This window comes from Oncorhynchus mykiss, chromosome 28, assembly GCF_057628025.1.
Source record: "Oncorhynchus mykiss isolate SJ-2025 chromosome 28, ASM5762802v1, whole genome shotgun sequence".
Classification (NCBI taxonomy): domain Eukaryota; kingdom Metazoa; phylum Chordata; class Actinopteri; order Salmoniformes; family Salmonidae; genus Oncorhynchus; species Oncorhynchus mykiss.
This window is the reverse complement of record NC_143049.1, coordinates 14,735,542-14,762,488: the sequence shown is the minus strand read 5'-3', so window position 1 is coordinate 14,762,488 and position 26,947 is coordinate 14,735,542. Positions and strand designations below refer to the sequence as shown.

General features: G+C 41.4%; 1 protein-coding gene across 1 annotated transcript in view; it reads left to right on the top strand.

Annotated features, from left to right (window-relative positions):
- Positions 1-25,473, top strand: part of LOC110508596 (gamma-1-syntrophin) — a 56,799-nt gene extending 31,326 nt beyond the window's left edge. The window contains 17 exon segments of the mRNA XM_021589231.3: positions 3,389-3,523; positions 4,628-4,684; positions 4,915-4,972; positions 5,067-5,110; positions 5,518-5,559; positions 5,882-5,984; positions 6,305-6,387; positions 6,741-6,871; positions 7,177-7,306; positions 9,387-9,425; positions 11,483-11,599; positions 20,780-20,851; positions 23,275-23,427; positions 23,793-23,885; positions 24,865-24,975; positions 25,176-25,301; positions 25,303-25,473. Of these exon segments, the coding sequence (XP_021444906.2) occupies positions 3,389-3,523; positions 4,628-4,684; positions 4,915-4,972; positions 5,067-5,110; positions 5,518-5,559; positions 5,882-5,984; positions 6,305-6,387; positions 6,741-6,871; positions 7,177-7,306; positions 9,387-9,425; positions 11,483-11,599; positions 20,780-20,851; positions 23,275-23,427; positions 23,793-23,885; positions 24,865-24,975; positions 25,176-25,301; positions 25,303-25,365 (1,557 nt within the window). The 3' untranslated portion in view covers positions 25,366-25,473.
- The last annotated feature ends 1,474 nt before the right edge of the window (positions 25,474-26,947 follow it).

The following is a 26,947-nucleotide window of genomic DNA, read 5'->3' as shown; positions in this document are numbered from 1 at the left end:
CAGAAACAACAACATAGAGTTACACATGGAATAAGCAAGTGTACAGTCAATAACACAATAGAAAAAAAATAAAGTCTATATACAGTGTGTGCAAATGGCATGAGGAGGTAAGGCAATAAATAGGCCATAGTAGCAAAGTAATTACAATTTAGCAGATTAACACTGGAGTGATAGATGAGCAGATGATTGTGTGTAAGTAGTGATACTGGTGTGCAAAAGAGCAGCAAAGTAAATAAAAAACAATATGGGGATGAGGTACTGTAGGTAGATTGGGTGGGCTATTTACAGATGGACTATGTACAGCTGCAGCGATCAGTTAGCTGCTCAGATAGTTGATGTTTAAAGTTAGTGAGGGAAATGTAAGTCTCCAGCTTCAGCGATTTTTGCAATTTGTTCCGGTCACTGGCAGCAGAGAACTGGATGGAAAGGCGGCCAAAGGAGGTGATGGCTTTGGGGATGACCAGTGAGATATACCTGCTGGAGCGTGTGCTATGGGTGGGTCTTGTTATCGTGACCAGTGAGCTGAGATAAGGCGGAGCTTTACCTAGCATAGACTTATAGATGACCTGGAGCGAGTGGGTTTGGCAACGAATAGGTAGCGAGGGCCAGCCGACTAGAGCATACAGGTCGCAGTGGTGGGTGGTATATGGGGCTTTGGTGACAAAACAGATGGCACTGTGATAGACTGCATCCAGTTTGCTGAGTAGAGTGTTGGAGGCTATTTTGTAAATGACATCGCCAAAGTCGGTAGGATTGGTAAGATACTCAGTTTTACTAGGGTAAGTTTGGCAGCGTGAGTGAAGGAGGCTTTGTTGTGAAATAGAAAGCCGATTCTAGATTTGATTTTGGATTGAGGTGTTTTATATGAGTCTGGAAGGAGAGTTTACAGTCTAGCCAGACACCTAGGTATTTGTAGTTGTCCACGTATTCTAGGTCATAACCGTCCAGAGTAGTGAGTCTAGTTGGGCAGGCAGGTGAGGGCAGCGAACGGTTGAAAAGCATACATTTGGTTTTGCTAGTGTTTAAGAGCAGTTGGAGGCCACGGAAGGAGTGTTGTATGGCATTGAAGCTCGTTTGGAGGTTAGTTAACACAGTGTCCAAAGAAGGGCCAGATGTATACAGAATGGCGTCGTCTGCGTAGAGGTGGATCAGGGAATCACCCGCAGCAAGAGCGACATCGTTGATGTATACAGAGAAAAGAGTAGGCCCGAAAATTGAACCCTGTGGTACCCCATGTAGACTGCCAGAGGTCCATTCAACAGGCCCTCCGATTTGACACACTGAGCTCTGTCTGCGAAGTAGTTGGTGAACCAGGCGAGGCAGTCATTTGAGAAACTAAGGCTCTTGAGTCTGCCAATAATAATGCGGTGATTGACAGAGTCGAAAGCCTTGGCCAGGTCGATGAAGACTGTTGCACAGTACTGTCTTTTATCTATGGCAGTTATGATATCGTTTAGTGCCTTGAGCGTGGCTGTGGTGCACCCATGACCAGCTTGGAAACCGGATTGCACAGCAGAGAAGGTACCGTGGGATTCGAAATGATCAGTGATCTGTTTATTAACTTGGCTTTCAAAGACTTTAGCTTGGGCTTGTGTGTGACTTCGTGTGTGATTTTAGCTTGGGCGTATGTGTGACTCCCTTGTTGAGGTCCTCTTTGCGGGGGTGGGGTCAAATCAAATCAAATGTTATTTGTCGCATACACATGGTTAGCAGATGTTAATGCGAGTGTAGCGAAATGCTTCAGTAATAATCAGTAATCAGACAATCAGTAATAACCAACGAGTAATCTAACCTAACAATTCCACAACTACTAACTTATACACACAAGTGTAAAGGGAAAAAGAATATGTACATAAAGATATATGAATGAGTGATGGTACAAAACGGCATAGGCAAGATGGGGTGCATTGGGTGGGCAGGAGGGGCATAGGTCTGATCTGAGGGGGCCTAAATGTGTGTGGATATGGTTGACCTGGGGGGGTGTTGATTGGTTGCGGTGGGGGTGTGGATGTGGCTGGTGGTGTTGTGGTCTGAATGTAGGTCCTCTCGGCCTGGGTCCTCTATGTGTAGGTCCGGGGGGGGGGGGGGGGGGGGGGGGGGTCCTTTAGGGTCCAGGCGAAGGTGGGCAATGCTGCCTTGTATAGGTGGAACTGGTCATAAAGGCTGTTCAAGTCCATGGTAGAGTGGTGGGCCAGGTAAACATTTGGTTTCGAGGCACAGTCACAGGAAATAGTGTGGTAGCAGGGTGGAGCTCTCTCTCTCTCTCTCTCTCAATAATACTCATCCAGGTTGTGTACAGTACAAGTAAATGTCATTCTATGAGTTGCCATGCCGGCAGTTGAGCTGCCATGATTTCTTTACACAGAGTTAGATACAGTACATGTAAATAACATTATTTGAGATGCCTTACCTGTAATCGAGCTGACATTTCTGACTAAAAATACTAGTGACTAATGTGACGAATGCAAACTGGTGACTAATGTGTCCTTCGGTGACACCACTGCGTGTGTTGTCAAGGATGCTCAGTGACATTGGCCCGCTTGGCTCTACATTAGTAATCATGTCAGGTGAAGGTGCTTCTCTTATTTAGATATTTAGACTTAACCGTAGTCTCAAGGACAGGACAGGCGTTCCAAATAGCTGGTGGGGAATTGGCTATGCAGAATACAAAATGTATGCAGATTATCATGTTTTAAATGGATCACGGGATATGATGATGATTTCTCTCATCCATTTCTTTTGCGCAACACTGAGAAATGCATATCTGGTGACTGAGCGTTATGTTAGAATCTTAGATGCATAGATTAAAATGATTCTGAATGATTTCATTGGAGATATATTAAATTAGACCATTGTAACGAATGTTTTATTTTGTCTGTTATTAAGAGGCATATCATTGCAGTTATCTGGTTTAATTTTCAGGGCTTAAACGACAATACAGTTCGCTCAGATTAATGTTATAGCACAGTGCATAAAACATTTATGCAATTCACACTAATTAGTGGAGCTGAATACATTGAAACATGTCCAGGCCTAAGATAAAGTTCAACACCAATATCTCACCCTGCCAGTTCAGCACATATTTGACTGAGAACTAACCTTAATCAGTGAGTCCATATTTATCTGGTCTTCCTTTAACGGAATTGCAACATAATATGGAAGATGTATGCAAAACATTAGTGGGTCAAAAAAGGTTTCCCTGAATTGATCATGAATGATGATCTTTTCCTAGCCCATTGTAAAATGTCCATAGGGCGTTCTCCGTGTCACTCTGCCAAAAGTCTCTACAATGTCTTTCCAATTCGATGACATTTTAATTTCATTTCATGGCCAGTTCATTCGGACATAGGAGAATGAGAAATTATTTTTCCACTGATTTACTTTGCAGACGAAGACTGGGGTTTATCTGCTGCAAGATGGTAAGGAGGAGCCTTTCAGTATTCGACTGCACTTGGCTAAAGACATTCTGACAATTCAAGAGCAAGATGTCATCTGCGTGTCAGGAGAACCATTTTATTCGAGTGTAAGTAACCTGCCGTGCCTGTCACATAAAATACCACGCATTGACATCATACGGCTCTTTTACAGACACTCCAAAAGGCTAGGGCCGGCATTGACTGTATGTGTGGGTATGAATGTGGATACGCTGACCTGTGAGCCTCTGCAGCCCCTCATCATGAGTTCAGATTTTTTTGTGGCCCCCACCCTCATCAAAGTTGCCCATACCTTCTGTAGATGGTGACACACACACACACACACACACACACACACACACACACACACACACACACACACACACACACACACACACACACACACACACACACACACACACACACACACAGTATATCTGGGGTAACAATATAAAGATATTGACAATGGTACAGGGTGTGAATGACCATATGCGCATGGAAGAGCTACTTCAGTCAATTGTAAAACAATTGTAAAACCATAAATCAATATTCAAATTAAAGGGTGTTTCAATTACAAGAACAACGTCATGTCAGGCGAGAATTACTGTATATTTGGAACCATGAGAGTGAGGTGTGAGCATGACTGATGAGATTATACAATAAACAGAACAAGAGCCAGACACTCAACCTCATTGGTCCATGCCTAAGCATGTCTCAACCTCATTGGTCCAGCATACACACCCTGGTTGTACTCAAACGTGCTCTGGCCCTTACAGTAAGTTGATGTACTTACATTAAGTGTGTAATGATACGTACTGAATGCACAGAAACAGGAGACAACACCCATGTCTCATATCAAGCACCATTTAAAAGGGACCTTTCCTTTATTACTTTCCTATTTAATGAGGCAACTCAAGTAAGAACAAATTCTTATTTTCAACGACAGCCTAGGAACAGTGGTTTAACTGCCTTGTCCAGGGGCAGAACGACAGATTTTTTACCTTGTCAGCTCAGGGATTCGACCTTGCAACCTTTCGGTTACAAGTCCAACGCTCAAACCACTAGGCTACCTGCGGCCCCGATATATACGGTGTATCAGTCAGCTCTGTTATTCTTTAATTTGCATCTACGGTAAAACTTAAAGTAAAGTCAAATGAAACTCTAAGTATCGCCATAATAAACACGGTCTCTTTAATCTATCTGATTCCTTGCAGGAGAGAACTGTAACCATCAGAAGACAAACGATTGGAGGTTTTGGCTTGAGCATTAAGGTAATTTAGATTGCCATTGATTTGTTGTTTTCTCCCTATTCTATCTTTTAAATGACTTTCACCTAATGCAATTGATCTTTTAAAACCACAATTGATTCATATCAACAGTAGACTAATGGAGTAGCCTATGCGGGAAGACACAATAGTTTCTCTCTTTTTTCCTCTGTTTCTTTCTCTTCCTCTATTTGTTTGTGCAACAAACTACATAACTATGTAAATCACCCCCCTAGGGAGGCGCGGAACACAAAATCCCTGTTGTGATATCAAAAATATCAAAAGAGCAAAAAGGTAAGGTCTTTTTTAGTTCTATGTATCCATTTCATTATGCCTTACCAATTATTATTTCTTCGCCCAAACATAATATATAATGTATTGTCTGCAGCTGAACTGTCTGGGTTGCTGTTTATCGGAGATGGGATCCTCCAGGTAAGCGATGATGATGAGTATCGTGACAGTTTCTTCCGCCTGGTGTCGTTCAGTGTTTGTACTACAGGTCTGGTTGAATTCTAACCCCTTCAAACTCCGCTGATGGATCACTATGCGATATACGAGTGCACTGAGCTATGTGTTGGCATGGCCAGGAAGAACGTAGTGTACATTTGCAATAGAGATCTTCGTTGCAACTGTCACTGTCAGCTTTCATCGTTTTGCAGCAATGCTATTTTTGAGCACGGACTACAGATATGTAAACGCACTTGATTGCTGTCCTACGAATCAAGGACCCCGTTTTCAAACACACTTCAATGATGTTAAAAATAAAAGCATATTATGCACATCCTCAGTTTAATGGATCTGATATTATTGTTACTAACCACAAGACTGTTTGTTTTTAGATAAATGGAATCAATGTTCGAAGCTATCGCCACGAGGAAGTGGTAAGAAGCTGCCAACTTAATATCTCATATTTCACTGCAAGCTGCAACACTTGGAACGCCACCTTATCTTGTTTCACTTTTTCGACCTCATCTGTGGGACCCCTAAGATCTGTTTTATACCTTTTTCCCAGTTTGTATGTTTCAAACCTCCCAAATGCGCGAGGCTGCATAAATCTCCCAGGTTTTCAACCAATATCTAATCTACTTGTTCTAAGAAGGGAATTTGCACTACATCCGTCATCCAAGTACGTGTTTGAAATGAGTTTAAGACTTTAAGAAGTCCAACGGCAGTGTTGACAATTCTCCTCATTTCCCTTTCCAGGTGCAGGTTTTGCGAAATGCCGGAGAGGATGTCACTCTGACTGTTTCTTTCTTGAAGAAGACGCCAGCTTTTCTGAAACTGCCCCTCTGTGAAGACTGCACATGTACGCCTATCTTAGAAACTTCCAAAGAAATATCAGAGCTGAAATTGTGTTATTTTCACCAAGGATGTGATGAGAGGAAATGAGAACAAGATTAGAGAAAGAACCTTCTCCATCTACACATGGATTATATGATGATTCATGCATCGTCGGACTGTTATTTGGTATATTATGGAAATAGAGCTGGAAATAAAAGTTGTTTTGAATATTGTTATTTCCTGAAATAGAGCTAGATAGAAAAGTTCCAGTGAATATTGTACCAAGGCTGAAGAAGCGATAATATGACTTTTTTTAATAACTTCTGAATGTCATTCTACTCCCAGGTGTTCCAAGTGACCAGAGCAGTGGAACGTCCTCCCCTCTATGCGACAGTGGCTTACACCTGAACTATCATCCTAACAACACGGTACAGTTCAACATTCTCATTTCTACATAACTTTCAGCCATATCTCTTCTCTCTGCAATTCTTGAAACATGGCCAGTAGGCTGTTATTCCACAGTGGTATTCACAGGCAGACGGTGACAGTCCGGGTGCTCTAACTCTTTCTCACACTTTCACTTGGGCCAGAGAAAAGAAAAAAACAATTATTCAGTAGTTCCACAATGGCTTGTACTTATACAGCCTCTGCTGCATCTACATCTACCCGTATGAATCATGAACAGGCCTGGGCTGTTGACATCTTAGTAAGCCATGGGAGATACTATATGAAGTGCCAAACGATGAGGTGTTCCATTCTCTGTGTGTATAAACTCCTGCAGGACACACTGTCCTGCTCATCTTGGCCCACATCCCCTGGGCTCCGGTGGGAGAAGAGATGGGTGGACCTGCGCCTTATTCCTCTCCTCCACTCTCGTCTGTCACAGCACGTCCCCGGCTCTGACGTCTGCAGGTACAGTAAGCTGAGTGCTGTGCTGTAGCAGGGGGACCGGAGACCACTTGTTGTAAAAATGCAGTCATGGTCCATTTTCTGGCACACTGTCACTGCTGCTGAAGGTTCAGTGACCCCGGTGCCTCTGCTATTTGAGAGGGGTCCCCTGGTAAGGGACTTTGGTGACTCTGTGTTAAGATGACTTGTCTCCTGTAAATACCTTGCGATTATTCAAATTAAGAAGTCAGACACTGGCAGTTTTGCTGCAAAGCTGGCTTGACTGTTACTTATTTCTCTTGAATGTATAGTGATTCTGATTTCTATAGGAGAAATGCATTTCAAGTCATAGCTGTGGATGGGGTTTGCAGTGGAGTTATCACGTGCCCCGCTGCTGAAGACTGCCTAGATTGGCTCCAATCAATCACAACTAACATATCAGCTCTCACCAAGCACAATGTGAGTACAATCAAACTGAAGGCAGAAACATGAGTAAGATAGGTAGATTTTCCATAGCCTTCAATATCAACAGGTTTGGTTTTGAAAAATACAATAGAGCACTGTATTACTACAGTAATATGGATTGCGTTTGGCTGTTAAAGTGATTTAGTGGTCACGTTTCGGAGGATGCATGACTCGACCTTCACTTCTCCCGAGCCTGTTGGGGAGTTGCAGCAATGAGACAAGATTGTAATTGAGGAAAAACAGCTAACTGTATCAATAAATGTGTCAGATGTATCATATAAGTCACATACTCTATATATATGAATGTCATTTAATACTATGGGGCATGAAAACATCCACTTATTTTTTAGAGCCGTAGGTCACAATATCAGAGTTGTCTCTTAGAGACAGCAACGGCATACACTTATAACCCCAAGCTAACTAGGCATTTGTATCATCTATAATTCAGAATGATGCATTATGCAATAATAATAATGCCGAGAGGTGGCAAGCAAATTGAAAAGAACTCTGGAGATAGCAACTGTGTCCTATGCTCCATTTCTCTGTTTGGACATCTTGGAAAAAGCTTTCTCTCGCTGGGTGTGTGGGGAACAAGTTAGTGCTTTGTTTTACTTCCAGATGGATAGTGCTCAACAAACAGGGCCAGGAATGTGTGTGTACCAGTCAGCTCTGTATCTTACTGGTTGGACTGTCCTCACTTTGCATCCTCCTGACAGAAAGCAAATTAGAGGTTTTGTTTTTTAGTGTTGCTACCTCTGAGCACCAAAGAAGATTTTTCCAAATGAATACCATGTCGTCCATTAGTATTTAATGAGTAAGTGGACCTGGTAAAGATCAGGCGAGGAAGTACAAAACTACAGAGTTTATTTTCTTTCCATTCGCTCTCGAAGATGCTTCTTTGAAGATAGGCTAGCCAGCCGTGTCGATGGTTCCAAGTGGTGTGATGAGAGTCGCGTAATACGATGGTTTGAGCGGAGTAGTAGAATGGCCCCACTTAAATTCGCTTTTGAAGATACTTTACTTGGGACAGCTAATCAGACGTACCAGTGATTGTCCAGGAGGTGAGTTTATCGTCTCTACCTCGTATTGAGATTCACTGTTCAACCACTTAAAACGTGCAGCTGCAGTTTGACGCTTTTGTGGTCTAGTATGTCAATTTCTTAACCCATCATGTTATACAGTTTGTTCGAAATGGACAGTTCCATCAAGATGACACGCTCTCTGAACTCACTCAGGGGCGGTGACTACTTACTCTGCACAGTTATAACAAACATATATCTCAAATCACATCCCTTTCTTAACAAAAACACTTTCACAATTGTTCATGTTACATGCACAATGCATAGAATGGAAACTTTGTACATTTAGAAAGCATATACACTACGTTACAGTCTTTCCTTTTTAAACATTTTTAATGACATCACAAAATAACAAACAAAATAACATTAGTTTTCTATAGAAATCGCCTCTGACCATTCCCCACGTTCTATGTTAGAAATATTGTTTCAGTAGTTGCTTTTGAACGTGTTAGAGTTTCAGCAGAAAAAAGGTCTGTTGAGACAAAGCACATTCTTTTGGTAAATTTGGAGAGGGATACCTGCATCTTCTCCCCTTGATTTACAAGACATGAGTTGTCAATCAGCATTAGTTCTTTCCTCCCCCTCTGCGGTTGAGAGGGGGTCTGATTGAAGTTATTCATTGCAAACCTGATCTGACCTACTGTACATTGAATACATTAAGTAGTTTCACTTCAACAGTGTTCTTTTATGTCTGTGGGGATAACATAAGAATGTTGTAAATAGAGAGTTAGTCGTTGGTTTTGGTGGGCCCATGCTAGACTGAGTGTGTGTGCTTCTCAAAGAGGAGCATATTATACTGGTATGATGATACTTAATGAAATGTTATACAGCCAACAAATGGTGTTTCAGGTAAACTAACCAGTGAGTAAGAGGTTACTATTTCCATAGTATTAAATACGCAACATAAATAATAGTCTCTGGATTATAAAATCAAGTGCAACCAAATGTAATCTTTGTGTATTATGTGGCAATGAGTTTAATGTTTGATTTTACAGGTGAAGAAGATAAACAGAAACTTCCCAGTTAATCAACAGGTAAGCAGCTACTACTACTACTACTACTCCTACTACTACTCCTACTACTACTAGGCCTACTACTAGTAGTAGTAAGGCAGTATGGTCCGGTACATCATCCCAGTAAAATAAATAGTGGGGGTACCTGACCAGTAAAACATGAGCCTATCACAATTAATACAACATGCCCAAAAACTATAGGCTATTACCCTATTAGTTAACATTACTGCATATTAGACACACTAACAATTTGTGAATTGACTGGAAACCGGGTGGTATACACTCCAAATTGCGTTGTGGTTTAAGGAGAACACTTACATCTTGAGTGGCTGAGGCGCTTGTGACAAGGCGGAGATAAGTTGCCGAGATCGAGACGCACGTGGACAACAGTGGATGATGTATCAATTCAGGCTAAGTGTAGGCCTAATGACAATCGCAGAATTTCATTACACTACACGTAGGTGTTTTGTAACAGATATCTCTTTCCGTTCATCAAATTGCAAGTGCAAAGTGCACTGTTGGGTTTTGGATGCTGTAATTATTTTGTGAGTGAACGAATGTGCACGGGTAGCCTACATGAGTGCCTTTGTTAAGTGACTGGCTATGTTTAAGCCACGTTAAAAAGGCATACGGTAGGCGTTGTGTCCATAAGGCTAGGGGAAGCTAAGCTTTAAATGAAATTGCCCAAATTGTATAGCCTAATTAGCTTACTCCTTTCTATACAGAAATTAATATCACGTTATTCAAAATGGGCAACTATACCAGAAAGCATGATTTTGCCACAGAGAATCATTCGCTTAAAAAAAAGACGAAAAAAAGAGCTGTTGATTGTTTTAAATCGCATAGCCTACAGTTGGAAGGGCCCACAATTTGGCCAGTGTGCGCTGTGACTGTCAGTGAAGAGCAGAGAGACCCAGCCAAGGAATATTGCAACATTTAAAAATACAATTGTGGAACAACTGTTTGGAAAGCAAAATCGCTATTGCTGTAAAGAGATCCAATCTGTCTTTTAGTTATCAAAATGAACTTAATTGAGCAAACAGTAGCCTATCTTACTGGCACCAGAGGAGAACATCGGCCATATCCTCCAGAGTAGGCTACCCTGTAATTTTTGTGGTACACTTGGGTGTTCCGTACCGGTAAGAAATGAAATATACTTTCACCCCTGCTGCTAATACTACTATTTATACCTTACAAAATAATCCTCACCATTGATATGAAATTGTCATGACATGGTCTTTTATTCAATGCATTTTTTTAAAGCACAGTTTCAAGGTTAAAAGAAATGACAGACTATGCCCGAAAGATGCTTCATCCAATTCGTCTCCACTCTACACGGTTTACTGTTCTAGAAGGCTCTCTGAATGTCAATCCAACCTGAATGCACAGAACACTGGAAGAATTATCACTGTGAAAGAAATGTTTGTTTGTCAATTAATCCCGTAAGGTATCGGTTGCCAACTGGCGATTTGACATGAAAATAAAATGTAATTCATTCATTCATTCATTCATTAATTCATTCATTCCAACCAGGTTTGAGAGTCCACAGAAAGGCCATGGGTGACTGGCTGTGCCAGTGGCAACTATTGCAGATGGAGGGAGAATGTTTGCATCATAAATTCAAAGCAAAGAGAAATCATCAGGAAGAGAGGACAACACAAGTTCCCTTGGTCCTCACTTCAGCAACAATCCCTCCATCAGCCTAGACATGGATAGTGAATTAACTGTTTTTATAATTAATCCATCTCCAGCCCCCAAATGACAAAAGCATGAAATCATTTGACATCCCGTATCGTCATGGCAATTAAAGTACATTAGAAGAGACCGACTGCTCATGCTGGTCCTGAATCTTTCACTCAGTGTTTTCATCCATCAAGATGTCCATAGAGAGAGAGAAATGCAAGCAAACATTTCCACTGTGGCTCGCTGCAATTCTCCTGACTGAGATAAGTGCAGAAAGACTTGATGTCTGCTGCCTTCCCTTTTCCCTAAAAAGTGTTTTTCTCCCTCACCATTTCCATTTCTTCCACTCCTTCTCTCCCTCTCTTTCTCCCTCCATCTCTCTCTTTCTCTGATAGATTATCTACATGGGCTGGGTAGATGAGAAGGAGCAGGACTCCGTTCAGGACCGAATGTATTCATCACAGTTCCTTGCCTTGAGGGGTTCCTCACTCTTCAAGTTCTCAGCACCTCCTGTACGTTTTATATCCTAATTTCCCTTTAGTAGCAACAGTAACACTTCATTTTACAGTCTGTTTTAAGCTGGTACTAACCAGTGGTGTAAAGTACTTAAGTAACACTTCATTTTACAGTCTGTTTTAAGCTGGTACTAACCAGTGGCATAAAGTACTTAAGTAAAAAATACTTTAAAGTACTACTTAAGTAATTTTTTTTAGGTATCTGTACTTTTCTATTGATATTTTTGACAACTTCACTACATTCCAAAATAAAATAATGTACTTGTTACTTCATACATTTTCCCTGATACCCAAAAGTACAAAAAGTTATATTTTGAATGCTTAGTAGGACAATAAAATAGTCCCATTCAGGCACTTATCAAGAGAGCATCCCTGTTCATCCCTACGTCCTCTGATCTGGCAAACTCACTATACACAATTGCTTTGTTTGTAAATTATGTCTGAGTGTTGGAGTGTGACCCTGGCTGTCCATAAATTTAAAAAACAAGAACATCTTGCCATCTGGTTTGCTTAATATAAGGAGTTTGAAATTATTTATACTTTTACATTTAACTAGGCAAGTCAGTTAAGAACAAATTCTTATTTATAATGATGGCCTAGGAACAGTGGGTTAACTGCCTTGTTCAGGGACAGATTTCTACCTTGTCAGCTCGGGGATTCGATCTAGCAACTTTTCGGTTATTGGCCCAACTCTAACCACTAGGCTACCTGCCGCACTTTTGATACTTAAGTATATATCAAACGAAACACTTTTAGACTTTTACTCAAGTAGTCTTTAATTCAGTGACTTTCTCTTTTACTTGAGTCATTTTTTATTAAGGTATCTTTACTTTTACTCAAGTAGGACAATTGGGTATTTTTTCCACCACTGGTAGGTACCACCAGGAGGTAACATACAATTAACCCATCAAAAATAAATACGGTAAATATATCTTCATAGCTATAAAATACATATAAAATTCCTATATTCCTTATCCATTACAACTAATTATTTTACTCACAAGAATACAAATTCTCTGTTACCTGTTACTTCACTTTGAAACTATGTGTCAACAATGGATACTTTCTGGTACTGGTACTTACAGTACCAGCTAACTACCTGCTAAATACCGGGCTGTAAAAAAAAAGGTTATCACTTAAATGTATCTAAACTAGTTTCTGAAAATATGTGTCAAATGTTTTTGAAAATGTGTACATTGTTGTCCAGCCTATAATGAGTCCTACACACATTTTCCACCTTTGTTATTGTCTATTAAACCGTACATGTATCCAGCTGGACAACAATTATAATTCCACACCTGATTGATGTCTGTGGCCCCTTGCTTTTCATTTGATTGATAATTATTACCACATCAGTATTATTATGTTATGCCAACCATATCAGTACTTGTGTTTATATATATCCACAACTCAGAATATTAGTTATTATGACAATTGTTTTGTTGGTATTAAACTAAAATATAAAGTGAGATTGATGTTGAGATAGATGTAGGTTTATCTCAGAGGAGCCCCCAGCTACCCCTTACATCAGTTGAGGTCCAATTTCTAGCTCAACCACATTAGTGAGTTTAGGTTTTTCCCTCATTTTGTTTTGTTCCATATTCTGTTTGTGCTCCCTATAATAAGTTGCTGTGGGTTTTTCTTTTAGTTTGTCTTTTCGGAGGTAAACCTAGTGGGCAATGATCCTTCTCATTTCTGGGGCACTGAGCGAATTTCAGGTTTTCTGAGCTTGAAAGTTCTGAAAATTCTGTGCAACTTCCAGCCTGTACCTGCTTTAAGTTACAGTTTTAACCGTGGCTAGTGTGGCTATTTGATCCTAATGTACAGTGCATTCGGAAAGTATTCAGACCCCTTGACTTTTTCCACAATTTGTTACATTACAGCTTTATTCTAAAATCGATTAAATAGTTTTTTCCCCTAATCAATCTACACACAATACCCCATAATGACAAAGCAAAAAAATGAAATATCACATTTACATAAGTATTCAGACCCTTTACTCTGCACTTTGTTGAAGCACCTTTGGCAGCAATTACAGCCTTGAGTCTTCTTCGGTATGACGGAACAAGCTTGTATTTGGGGAGTTTCTCCCATTCTTCTCTGCAGATCATCTCAAGCTCTGTCAAGTTGGATGAGGAGCGTCGCTGCACAGCAATTTTCAGGTCTCTTCAGAGATGTTCAAATCGGGTTCAAGTCCGGGCTCTTGCTGAACCACTCAAGGACATTCAGAGACTTGACCTGAAGCCACTACTATGCTGTGTTGGCTGTGTGCTTAGGGTCATTGTCCTGTTGGAAGGTGAACCTTCACCCCAGTCTGAGGTCCTGAGCGCTCTGGAGCAGAATTTAATCAAGAATCTCTCTGTACTTTGCTCGGTTCATCTTTCCATCGATCCTGACTATTCTCCCAGTCCCTGCCGCTGAAAAACAACACCACAGCATGATGCTGCCACAGCCATGCTTCACCGTAGGGATGGTGCCAGTTTAGCTCTAGATATGACGCTTGGATTTCAGGCCAAAGATTTCAATCTTGGTTTCATCAGACCAGAGATTCTTGTTTCTCATGGTCTGAGTCCTTAAGGTGCCTTTTGGCAAACTCCAAGCGAGCTATCATGTGCCTTTTACTGAGGAGTGGCTTCCGTCTGGCTACTCTACCATAAAGGCCTGATTGGCGGAGTGCTGCTGGTTGTCCTTCTGGAAGGTTCTCCCACCTCCACAGAGGATCTCTGGAGCTCTGTCAGAGTGAACATCGGGTTATTGGTCACTTCCCTGACCAAGGCCCTTCTCCCTCTATTGCTCAGTTTGACCGGGCGGACAGTTCTAGGAAGAGTCTTGATGGTTCCAAACTTCTTCCATTTAAGAATGATGGAAACCACTGTGTTCTTGGGGACCTTCAATGCTGCAGACATTTTTTGCTACCCTTCTCCAGATCTGTCCCTCTACACAATCCTGTCTCGGAGCTCTACGGACAATTCCTTGCTTTTTTATCTAACATGCATTGTTAACCTTATATAGACAGGTGTGTGCCTTTCCAAATCATGTCCAATCAATTCAATTTACCACAGGTGAACTCCAATCAAGTTGTAGAAACATCTCAAGGATGATCCATGGAAACAGGATGCACCTGAGCTCAATTTCGAGTCTCATACAAAGGGTCTGAATACTTATGTAAATACGATATTTCAGTTTTTTATTTTTTATACATTTGCAAAAATGTCTACATACATGTACCTGTTTTCTCTTTGTCATTATTGGGTACTGTGTGTAGACTGACGAGGGGGAAAAATAGTTTCATTGATTTTAGAATAAGGCTGTAACGTAACAATATGTGGAAAACGTCAAGGGGGTCTGAATACTTTCTGAATGCAACGTAGGCCTACGAGAGGGATCTTTCAGTATTGAAAGTGGCTAATATTGCGTTGATTAGATCACAATTGCAACAGTAAAGGGAACCGTTGATAGTGTTAACAGGGAAAACTCTAGAACAGTGGTCATCAACCTTTTCTGAGTCACGATCACATTGTGTTAAAATGCAAGCCGGGATTTACTGCTGAGATTTTATTTTTAATTGCAACATTAGCATTTAAAAACAGTACTGTGTCAATGAGGTTTGTGCAGTAAGCTATAGGCCCAATACATTATCAAATCTAACTTGATTTGCCACATGCGCCGAATACAACAAGTGTAGACTTTACCTTGAAATGCTTACTTACAAGCCCTTAACCAACAGTGCAGTTCAAGAAGAAGGAAATATTTACCAAGTAGGCTAAAATAAAAAGCAAATCATAAAAAGTAACACAATAAGAATAACAATAACAAGGCTATATACAGGGGGCACCGGTACCGAGTCAGTGTGCAGGGGTACAGGCTAGTTGAGGTAATCTGTACATGTAGGTGGGGGCAAAGTGACTATGCATAGGTAACAAACAAACAGCGAGTAGCAGCAGTGTACAAGAGGGGGGGGTCAATGTAAATTGTCTGGTGGCGATTTTTATGAATTGTTCAGCAGTCTAATGGCTTGGGGGTAGAAGCTGTTGAGGAGCCTTTTGGTCCTAGACTTGGCGCTCTGGTACCGATTGCCGTGCGGTAGCAAAGAAAACAGTCTATAACTTGGGTGACTGGAGTCTCTGACAATTTTATTGGCTTTCCTCTGACACCGCCTATTATATAGGTCCTTGATGGCAGGAAGCTTGGCCCCAGTGATGTACTGGGCCGTTCGCATTACCCTCTGTAGCGCCTTACGGTTAGATGCCGACCAGTTGACATATCAGACGGGGATGCAACTTGTCAGGATGCTCTCGATGGTGCAGCTGTAGAACCTTTTGAGGATCTGGGGGACCATGCCAAATCTTTTCAGTCTCTTGAGGGGACTGAAAAGTAACACAATAAGAATAACTGGAATAATTGGAGTTGTGTTTGGCCATGCAGTCGTCAGTGAACTGGGAATACAGGAAGGGACTAAGTACACACCCCTGAGGGGCACCAATGTTAAGGATCAGCATGGCAGACGTGTTGTTGCCTACTCTTACCACCTGGGGGCGGCCCGTCAGGAAGTCCAGGATCCAATTGCAGAGGGAGGTGTTTAGTCCCAGAGTCCTTAGCTTAGTGATGACTTTGTGGGCACTCTGGTGTTGAACGCTGAGCTGTAGCCGATGAACAGCATTCTCACATAGGTTTTCCAATTGTCCAGATGAGAAAGGGCGGTGTGGAGTGCGATTGAGATTGCGTCATCTGTGGATCTGTTGGTGCGTAATGCGAATTGGAGTGGGTCTAAGGTGTCCGGGGGGATGCTGTTGATGTGAGCCATGACCAGCCTTTCAAAGCACTTCATGGCGACCGATGTGAGTGCCACGGGGCAGTACTCATTTAAGCAGGTTACTTTCGCTTCCTTGAGCACAGGGACTATGGTGGTCTGCTTGAAACATGTAGGTATTACAGACTCGGTCAGGGAGAGGTGAAAATGTCACTTGACAGTTGGTCCGTGTAATGTTGACCTGTTTAAAGGTTTTGTTCACATCGACTACCGAGAGTGTTATCACAAAGTCATCCAGAACAGCTGGTGCTCTCGTGTATGCTTCAGTGTTGCTTGCCTCGAAGCTCGCATAAAAGGCATTTAGCTCGTCTGGTAGGCTCGCGTCACTGAGCAGCTCGCATCTGGGTTTCCCTTTCTAGTCCGTAATAGTTTTTGTGCCCTGCCACATCCGACGAGCGTCAGAGCCGGTGTAGTAGGATTCAATCTTAATCCTGAATTGACGCATTGCTTGTTCGATGGTTCGTCTGAGGGAATTGTGGGATTTCCTATTACGCCCGGAATAGTTTCCCGCTCCTTGAAAGCGGCATCTCTATCTTTTAGCTCGATGCGGATGTTGCCTGTAATCCATGGCTTCTGGTTGGGATATGTATGTGTTATCACCCCATATTGTCTGCCAATATATTGTTGTTCGGGCCATTTAAAATAATTATATTTCAACATTTGAGGTAAACAATATGATCACACTGGTAATAGATCCTTTGTTGTATTACCTGTGAGGCACAGCTGAGTGAGAATTTAAATATTTACATTTTAATTACATTTTACAGGGCTGATGGTGCCTTCATCTGATGGTCAGTCTCAGTGGAGGGAGAGAGCAGCAGACTGAGGGTCCACCTCTCAACATCCCTCCACTCTCCATTTCCTCCACTGACACTGACCAAAAAGGGACATCGTCTTTCAGCTAATGGTGGACCACATTATCCAGGCGCACCACATTATTTCTGCCTCATGCACAAATTCATGTTGTTACTCCTATGAACAGAGAAAGTGAAATATTCCTCGATATTAAAAAAGAGCAAGCCTATAGATACACTTACCTACTCATTCATTACTGTGCTTGTTTTAGCGCTGAGTGGAAATAGGAAGAACGCTCAAATTTGTGGCTTATTAAAGTGTTCAATCTAAAGTATTGAACTTAAGCATGAACTCACTCATAAAAACAGCAGCCCTTTGCTGTATTCATTGACAGTCAAGGCAACGTTTGTACCTTCAGAAACATGAAATTGTTAAAAATTGCAAAAGTTGCCTATCCGGTGCGCAGGGCAGCTGATTCGGGTGCACCTACCTTCAACAGCCCAATAGAATATAACTTTTTGTTGTAGACTTTCTGTCACTGACAACCAACATAGGTGTTATAAGATTGGTGAAATCGGTGTGAAAGTTGCATAAACACACATGAAAAAAAGAAAACCAGTGACTTTGATTCGGAAGCATTGTGAAAGACCCAACTTGGGAAATAAAATATAACTGTACGAAGGCGAATCTGATCATCATTGCAAAGCATTATGACATCAGTGTGTTATCTGTCCATCCAGAAGTAGTGGTCAAAAATGTACTCAATGCTGCTTTGGCGCTGAAGGAAATACTCTCAGAGAGAGGCTGATGAAAAGGGTGATACGGGTGGTAGAATAAACCCTGAAGACGTGCCACTGCGGGAGTAGGAACTAAAAGGCAAAATTAGAGCAACAGAAATGTAAGTTTGAGTCCAAGAAAAGGGAACTTGAGTTAGAATACAGAAAAGAACAAGAAGAGTGTGCAGCAAGACCTTTTATCAGTTGCGTATGAACCTTTTGTTTCTGATGGGTTTGTGTCTCTTCAGAGTGGCGATGATGTTAAGCAGCCGGTGAAAATACTGCGAGACACTGGGGCAGCCCAATCCTTCAGTTTGGAGGGTGTTTTGCCTTTTGTCTGTGTTCCCAGTTCCCAGTTTTTGCTGTTACACGTGCTATGTTTAAGAAGATTGCAGAGAGCAAGTCTAGTGTTCGGGAATGTCAGCGATCCCACCATGTTTAATCTGTCTGAGACCTTTGTGTGGTCCTGATTTCATTAAACCTCCTGAGTTGACCTCTCCTTTGAAAACCCCTAAGGTGAGCGAGTTAGTAGGACCGCTGAAAGAAGATAGGTTCCCTACAGTTGAATTAGGAAGCAGCTAATTGCTGAACAGAGAAAATATGCTTCCCTCTCCCGTCTTTTTGTTGAGATACATGCAGAGGAGGAGTTTGATGAAGTTCTCATGGGTCATTTTGACAGAGATGGTGTTCTGATGAGGAAATGGCATTCTCAAGCCACTTCTGGTCCAAACGATAGTCCCAGTGTATCTCAAATTGTCGTTCCAGTTACACTCTGACAAGAGATACAGAGGTTGGCTCACGATGGAAGTATGGTAGACCATTTTGGGGTGAACAAGATGGGTGATTGTATCCTGCGTAACTTCTTCTGGCCTGGTCTGAAACATAATGTTGTGGTTTACTGTAAATCCTGTAGCGTTTGCCAGCTGACTGTTAAACCGAACAAAACTCTGCCTGTGGCACCTTTGCAGCCTATACCTGCTTTTGACAAACCTTTTAGCAGGGTTCTGGTGGACTGTGTTGGTCCTTTGCCCAAAGCAACGAGTAGTAACCATTTTCTCTTAACCATCGTGTGTGCTGCCATTCGTTTCCCCAAGGCCATTCCACTGAGCAACATCATGGCTCCCAGTATTGTTAAGGGCCTTGTGAAACCTTTTCAACGTTTATATCCTCAGATAGTGTCTGAATAAGGTTCAAATGTAATGTCAAAGATCTTCCAGCAAGTGCTACAGAAGTTGGGTGTTACCCATTGCCCCTCCGGTGCATATCATCCAGTCACAAGGCGCTCTTGAGAGATTTCATCAAACTTTGCAGTCAATGTTGAGAGCTTACTACTTTGAGTTCGAGAAAGACTGGGATGAAGGGATGCCTCTAGTGCTATTTGCAGCACAGGAGGTTGTTCAGGAGTCTCTCGGTTTCAGTCCGAACAAGCTAGTGTTTGGACTTTATGTGAGAAGCAGTGAGGCTCCTCAGAGTAGGAAGGGGAGGACCATCCTCCTCACTAAATTTCATAAAAATACAAATGCAAACATTTAAAAAGTTATCTTTTTAGATAAAACTATACTTAATATAATCACTTCACCAAATAATTGATGAAAACACAGTATTTTGCAATGATGGTCTACAGTAGCCTCAACAGTACTCTGTAGGGTAGTACCATGGTGTAGCCGGGAGACAGCGAGCTTCCGTCCTCCTCCGTGTACATCGACTTCAATACAAAACCTAGGAGGCTCGTGGTTCTCACCCCCTTCCATAGACTTACACAGTAATTATGACAACTTCCGGAGGACGTCCTCCAACCAACCAGAGCTGTTTCAGCATGAACTGACATTGTCCACCCTATCAAAGGATCAGATAATACATCTAGGACTGAAAGCATAAGCTACAGCTAGTTAGCACTGCGATGCATAAAATATAGTGAGTAGTTGAGATTTTTTTGCTGTTTTATTGCAGCTTATTTCCTGCAATTCTATGCATTCTTCCATGTCTTATGTGTGTTTATATGATACCAGGGGTCGATGCCCGAACTAGTTTTTTGGGGGGACCCGCTGTCCGTATTGAGCCCGTTCTGCATCTGAATCTGGTCTGAGGTCCACCAGATAAGTATGGGGGACTAGGTTGTAGCAACCTCATGATGGGTGTAGGGAAAATTAGAGTATCATGTAGTAGCCTAAGCCTATCGCTGTTCCATTTAACTGGGTGAATGGAATCTGAATGACAGTCATGTTGTAATAGAAATAAGGCCATGGTCATGACCTGGTCAGAGGTCCATTGACCTTGCTGAGAGAGAGGTTGTTGGAGGACAACACCTCAAACATGAAAACAAATCTGTTGGAGCACGTAAGCACTTTTCAATACAGATTGCAGCTTACACCGTACCTGTAAAGAGAATATAGAGCAAAACAAACAGGGGAAACATCAAAACTCAGGCTTCTTTCTTAACTAAAGTGGTTGAGCTGGAAATCTTACCTCAGGTTTAGCTCTCTCAACATCTCCTTTCCCCTGATGCACTGGGTCAGCAGCTCTTAAAAACCAGCTGGTCCAGCACAGGTGGCTAACGAGGTGACTCCTATCAGTGCGCACCTCAGCTATCGTGCTAACATGCTAACCAACATCGAAGTGGAGAGAAAAATCAAACCCGTAACAAGTGTGAAAATGGGAACACAGAGTGTGCAAGTAGGACATAAAAGATTAAAGTGAAGGAAACTGAAACAGACCAATGTAATTACACTTCAAAAAGATTTCGAAGGGACCCATCTGAATATATGACTAAAGGGTATTTAATGTGTAATGTTGCAGGTGACTACATGGGACTGGACGAGGGCAGAGAAAAGCTACACTGTGTATGAGATCATGTGTAAAGTTTTAAAGGTATGTCAACAACTTTTACGCCTGAGGTACTGTATTTAGAAAGTGCTGAGTAGCAAATGTCAGGGTCTGTGTTTGAAAGATGACATGAAAAAAGAGAAGAGATCTGTGCTATGTGTCCTTTGTCATTTTAATGGAAAGAGTTGTGACGTAGAATGTGTGGATATTGCACAATTTCTACGCACATTGCGTCTTTGCAAGGCTAGAGTTGATCAATTTCTTGACCACTGGTTTCGCTTTCATATGACAGTGCAAAACAGTAAAACTCAAAATGCTGCTATTGGAAACAGTTATACTTTCTGAAACTCTGGCTGGTATCATTGAAATTTTCTGCAATGCTCTTTCACGAGTGCGTTTGGTATGCACAGCAGCATGTCTCGGCTGGGACGAGGGAGTTGACACTTGATTTTGAAATCCTCACAGCAGCAACAGCAGCTCCGCTTATTCATTTCTCACTCAGCCAGGTTCGTCGTCACATACTGAGTGAGCTGGTCATTTGCGCCGTGCACATAACTGGTTATTTCTATATGTATTGTCAGCTATGTCCGTCCGCCGATAACACATTGAATTACAAATGTGATACAGCATTTCTCAACATGTGAAACAGATTTTCTGAAATCCTAAAATGCATGTTGATTGAATTCCAGCCAATGTCTGTCACATCCTCTTAGGGTATCACTGGGTTTCTTATCTGCATACAGTACAGTATACAGTGCCTTCAAAAGTATTCATCCCCCTTGATATTGTTCCTATTTTGTTGCATTACAACCTGTAATTTAAATAGCTTTTTCATTTGGATTGCATTTAATGGACATGCACAAAAGTAGTCCAAATTGGTGAGGTGAAATTTTAAAAATATATATATAATATAATATATAATATATATAAAAAAATATATAAAAAATGAAAAACTGAAAAGTGGTGCCTGCATGTGTATTCACCCCCTTTGCTATGAAGCCCTTAAATAAGCCCCTTCAGAAGTCACATAATTAGTTAAATAAAGTCCACCTGTATGCAATCTAAGTGTCACATGATCTCAGGATATATACACCTGTTCTGAAAGGCCCCAGAGTCTGCAACACCACCAAGCAAGTGGCACCGTGAAGACCAAATGAGCTCTCCAAACAGGTCAGGGACAAAGTTTTGGAGAAGTACAGATCAGGGTTGGGTTATAAAAAAAAATATCAGAAACTTTGAACATCCCACGGAGCATCATTAAATCCATTATTTAAAAATGGAAAGAATATGGCACCACAACAAACCTGCCAAGAGAGGGCCGCCTACCAAAACTCACAGACCAGGCAAGGAGTGAATTAATCAGAGAGGCAACAAAGAGACCAAAGATAACTCTAAATGAGCTGCAAAGCTCCACAGCGTAGATTGGAGTATCTGTCCATAGGACCCCTTTAAGCCGTGCACTCCACAGTGCTGGGCTTTACGGAAGAGTGGCCAGAAAAAAAGCATTGCTTAAAGAAAGAAATAAGCTAAAACATTTGATGTTCACCAAAAGGCATGTGGGAGACTCCCCAAACATATGGAAGAAGGTACTCTGGTCAGATGAGACTAAAATTGACCTTTTTGGCCATCAAGGAAAATGTCTGGTGCAAACTCAACACCTCCCATCACCTCGAGAACATCATCCCCCCCAGTGAAGCATTGTGGTGGCAGCATCATGCTGTGGGGATGTTTTACATCGGCAGGGTCTGGGTGGGAAACTGGTCAGAATTGAAGGAATGATGGATGGCGCTAAATACAGGGAAATTCTTGAGGGAAACCTGTTTCAGTCTTCCAGAGATATGAGACTGGGAGGGAAGTTCACCTTCCAGCAGGACAATAACCCTAAGCATACTGCTAAAGGAACACTTGAGTGGTTTAAGGAGAAACATTTAAATGTCTTGGAATGGCCTAGTCAAATCCCAGACCTCAATCCAATTGAGAATCTGTGGTATGACTTAAAGATTTCTGTACACCAGCGGAACCCATCCAACATCCCAAAAATATTTTGGATCTTCAAAGTGGTAGGCATGTAGTGTAAATCAAATGGTACAACACCCCCCCCCCCAAAATAAATAAATAAATAAATAATAATAATTCCAGGTTGTAAGGCAACAAAATAGGAAAAATGCCAAGGGGGTGAATACTTTTGCAAACCACTGTATGAGTGCACATTATGCACATTATCAGCATGATATCAAGACATGGGTTCAAATAATATTTGAAACATTTAAAATACTGTACTTGATTATGATTGAGCTTGTCAGGAGCATCGGAACCAATAGAATTGTCCCAAATGCAGAAACCCCGCCCATCTGGCATTCCAGGCAGGCTCAATGAAACCACTCAAAGCATTTAAAAGAAAACAAATACCAATTGAACCCATGTGTGACTGGCATTGAACACAGGCATGACTAACATGGTTCTCTCAGGACAGTGACCTCTTGGACAAGCGGAAGCACTGCTTCAGTGTCCAAACGGAGTGTGGGGAGGACATGTTCTACAGCGTAGAGCTGGAGTGTGAGCTGCTCATCTGGGAGAAGGCCTTTCAGATGGCTACCTTCCTGGAGGTGGAGAGAATACAGGTACACAATAGATGAGAGGCAGAACTTTTTCATAAATCAATTTCCAGGCAGGTTTCAATGCCCCCCAAAGCAACATCCAAGCTCTCTGTCATCAAAATTGTCACTTGAAACCAATCAAAACCAAACTCTTTTAGGTAGGGGTGGGGAGTGAGGCAGAGCTATGTTGGAGGGCTCATCCTGCTTAAACAATGGTAGGAGATAAACCGATAAGTGATAAAGAGAACCAGTGGCATACTCTACTATACAGGCCAAGCCTTCTCATCCTCTCACAACAACTGATTTATGTGCGTTTAGCTGTGGAAGATTATGCTGTCTATTATATATGCCTCTAGTGACTAGCGTCTTGCGTTGTTTCCCCTCCACAGTGTAAAACATACGCTTGCATCATGGAGAGCCACCTGATGGGACTGACCGTAGACTTCAGTATGGGCTTTGTCTGCTTCGATGCTGCTTCAAAGGTAAGTTACATTGCTGGTACATCAACTTTGGACATTTACCAAGTCTGAGAGCCACCAGAACTACTCCACTAGAATACATAATGTGGACAAACAGGACACATCGACAGCTATGTTGTTCTCTGTGTTTCTTGGCCTAATTCCTACACAGCGAGGCATATTATTTTTCTCTCCCCAGAGAGTCTTGCGGTAGCCTAGGCTACTGCTGCTAGGCAGGGTATTGTTTATCAAAACAAGCATGAAATTACAATTCGTATTTAAACGGCAATTGTAAAACTATACACATGGTGGGGAATGTTTAATAATTGAATCAGATAGGAGACCGGCCTTGTTCTGTACTCACAGGATTCAGATCTGTGTGGAGCCCCTAGGGGGAAGATTGTTGCTTCCTATTGTGTTTTGTACATGTATATCTTGTTTTGTATGGAATGTGAATAAATGAATTAGCATATTTGACTCAAACATACATTCTATTCAAAAGACAGACAGTGCTACAGAGGGAGAGCTCGATCTCTATTGACACACATTAAAACCGACCTACCCAATGTTGAAAAGTCAGGCTACTGGTTTAGAACAAGGTGGCGTGGACGCTTTCACGTTCTCTAGACAGGCCAAACAAAATGATTGACAATTAGGAGGAAGTTTATCGTCACTCTGTGGTAGATTCCAATCGTCATTCACAACAGGATGTCATCTTCCAGGTGTCTCTACAATCCACACTGTGTTTCCTGCTGAGGTTATGACTTATAAGTGCACTGTCTGGTACATTTTCAAATGTTAGGTGGAAAAACATTATGGGAACCATTTAGCTTTGCAATTCAGTTATATGATAAGTATAGGTAGCTAATTTAAGAGGACTAATCAGGATCAAATAGATAGATAAACAGCTAGTTTACCGTAACGCTTGACTCCATCTTAGTTGGAGAAGATAAGCTTCTTTATAAACCAAGTCCAACCACATTTACTTCCTTCCCCTATATAGGCAGTGCTATGGAGATATAAGTTTTCCCAACTGAAAGGGTCCTCTGATGATGGGAAGAGCAAGATCAAATTTCTGTTCCAAAATCAGGACAATAAAGCTATTGAAGCCAAGGTAACAAACCTCCCTGACTCTGTAAAATCCTCTCTGTGAAATCAGCCAATACAGATATCATATTTGTATCATGTTTTCCTAGCCATTATCACCTGATACCAATGTGAACAACGATGTACTGTATTGTGCATTCATACAATTTTTTTTGTATTATTATACCAAAACAATGAAATACTTACTGTCTATCTTTTGTTTCCCAGGAGCTGGAATTTTCAAACCTCTTTGCCGTGCTTCACTGTATCCATGCGTTCTTCGCTGCCAAAGTTGCTTGCCTGGATCCAATGTTTCTGGAGAGCCAAGGTGCTGCGACGACCACGGGGGGGGTGGGTTCCCACTCTCACCAGTGTCTCCTGTAACACACAGACATCCCAAATCAAATACTCTACCTGACAAAGCCTGTACACCCCCTCTCCTTCCCTTCCCCTGAGCACTCCCTCTTGACACTGCACTTTCACTACATGGTGGACCAGAGAGAAGGAGGAGACGAAACAAACGAGTATGTTCTACGGTCATCCAGCGAACAAAGACATGTGAATCCCACATGTAAATGGAACTATTATTGGCAGACCTCTTTCTTTTCTTCCAAGAAAGACACATTTTATATTTTATCAGAGAAAGGGATGATAACTGTGTGCACTTTAGGACCTGTACATTGCACTGTACTTCAAATGACTTTCTAATACGGGGGAGTGAACGCAGAACCAATGAATGGAGAATGGATGACAAAACAATTCTCAATTGAGTTTTTTTGTCTTTGGGTAGGACCTCGGACATAATTCACAATGATTCACACGTGTTGTTCACACTGCTGATAACGCAATCTTATTTCCACAATCTTATTTCCAACTGTTTTCTACAATATTGTGTCATTTTCTTGAAGGTGAGGACTATGAACAAATTGTTATCTTCTTCCTGACAAAAAAAGATTTCAAGACAATTTGAATTCTGATTATTATAGCAATTTTAAGGACAGTCACTAAGTTAATATTGCCAACATTTATCACGGGAAGTGTTAATTAGTCATACAGAAATGTTAGTAATTTTTTTCATCACTTAAACCGATTGATTTCCTAATAATCATGAATAATTATTAGATTCATGATTATTGAAAAGATGGGAATGTAAAACTACAGTGTTACATAACTTAATATTTTTTATTGTGCGGTTGTATGGTGAAGTTGAAAGCACTTAGTTTTCTCCAGTCTATGTTATTTGATTTATCTGAAAACATCCTTTTAATTCAACAAATAAACGGTGAAATGTGTGCGCATTATGGATTATACACACATGTATACACTAATCAACCCTATGGCACCTTTTAATTCTGTGTTCTTGTCATATAGATTATTTTTGTTGCCCCTGAGGTAGTTCCGATATGCTATAAATCACAATCATGTCAAATTATATACAAGTTCCCTTTCAACAGAACAGAAATGAATGGAGAATTGCAGAGAAGAAATGGCTCAGGTTTTGGATGTAAGCACAGCTTTTTTAATGATGTGGAGGAGAGGAAAGGGATGAGCGCTGCTATGGTGAGTCTGTCAGGATGAGGGGCAGCCGAGAGGTGTTTTTTAATCAAGGCATTCAGCGAAGAGTAATCTCTAACACACCCAACCTGGTCAGGACTCGTTTTAAGGGCGGATTCACAATCATTAAGTCAATTGAATCACTGAGAAGGATTCAGACTAAGTGCTAGCTACAGCCAACACAGTCAGCCAGATTCAGAACATGTGGTTGTGTGAAAATGTCTTTACCTATACTCACTGGAAGATATTACTCTTAGTACAACCTGCAAAAACTGAATAAACCCTTTCTGTAATGTTTTTCTTTCGTTATCTTTCTTTAAGATGTAAATAAAGGTTGACATCCAAATGAATAAAAAGAAAGTAAGGACTATGTATAATATTACTTGAAAGGATTAAGACATTTATTAATTGGATGTCTTCAACAGAGACTAAATAGTTGGCACCTT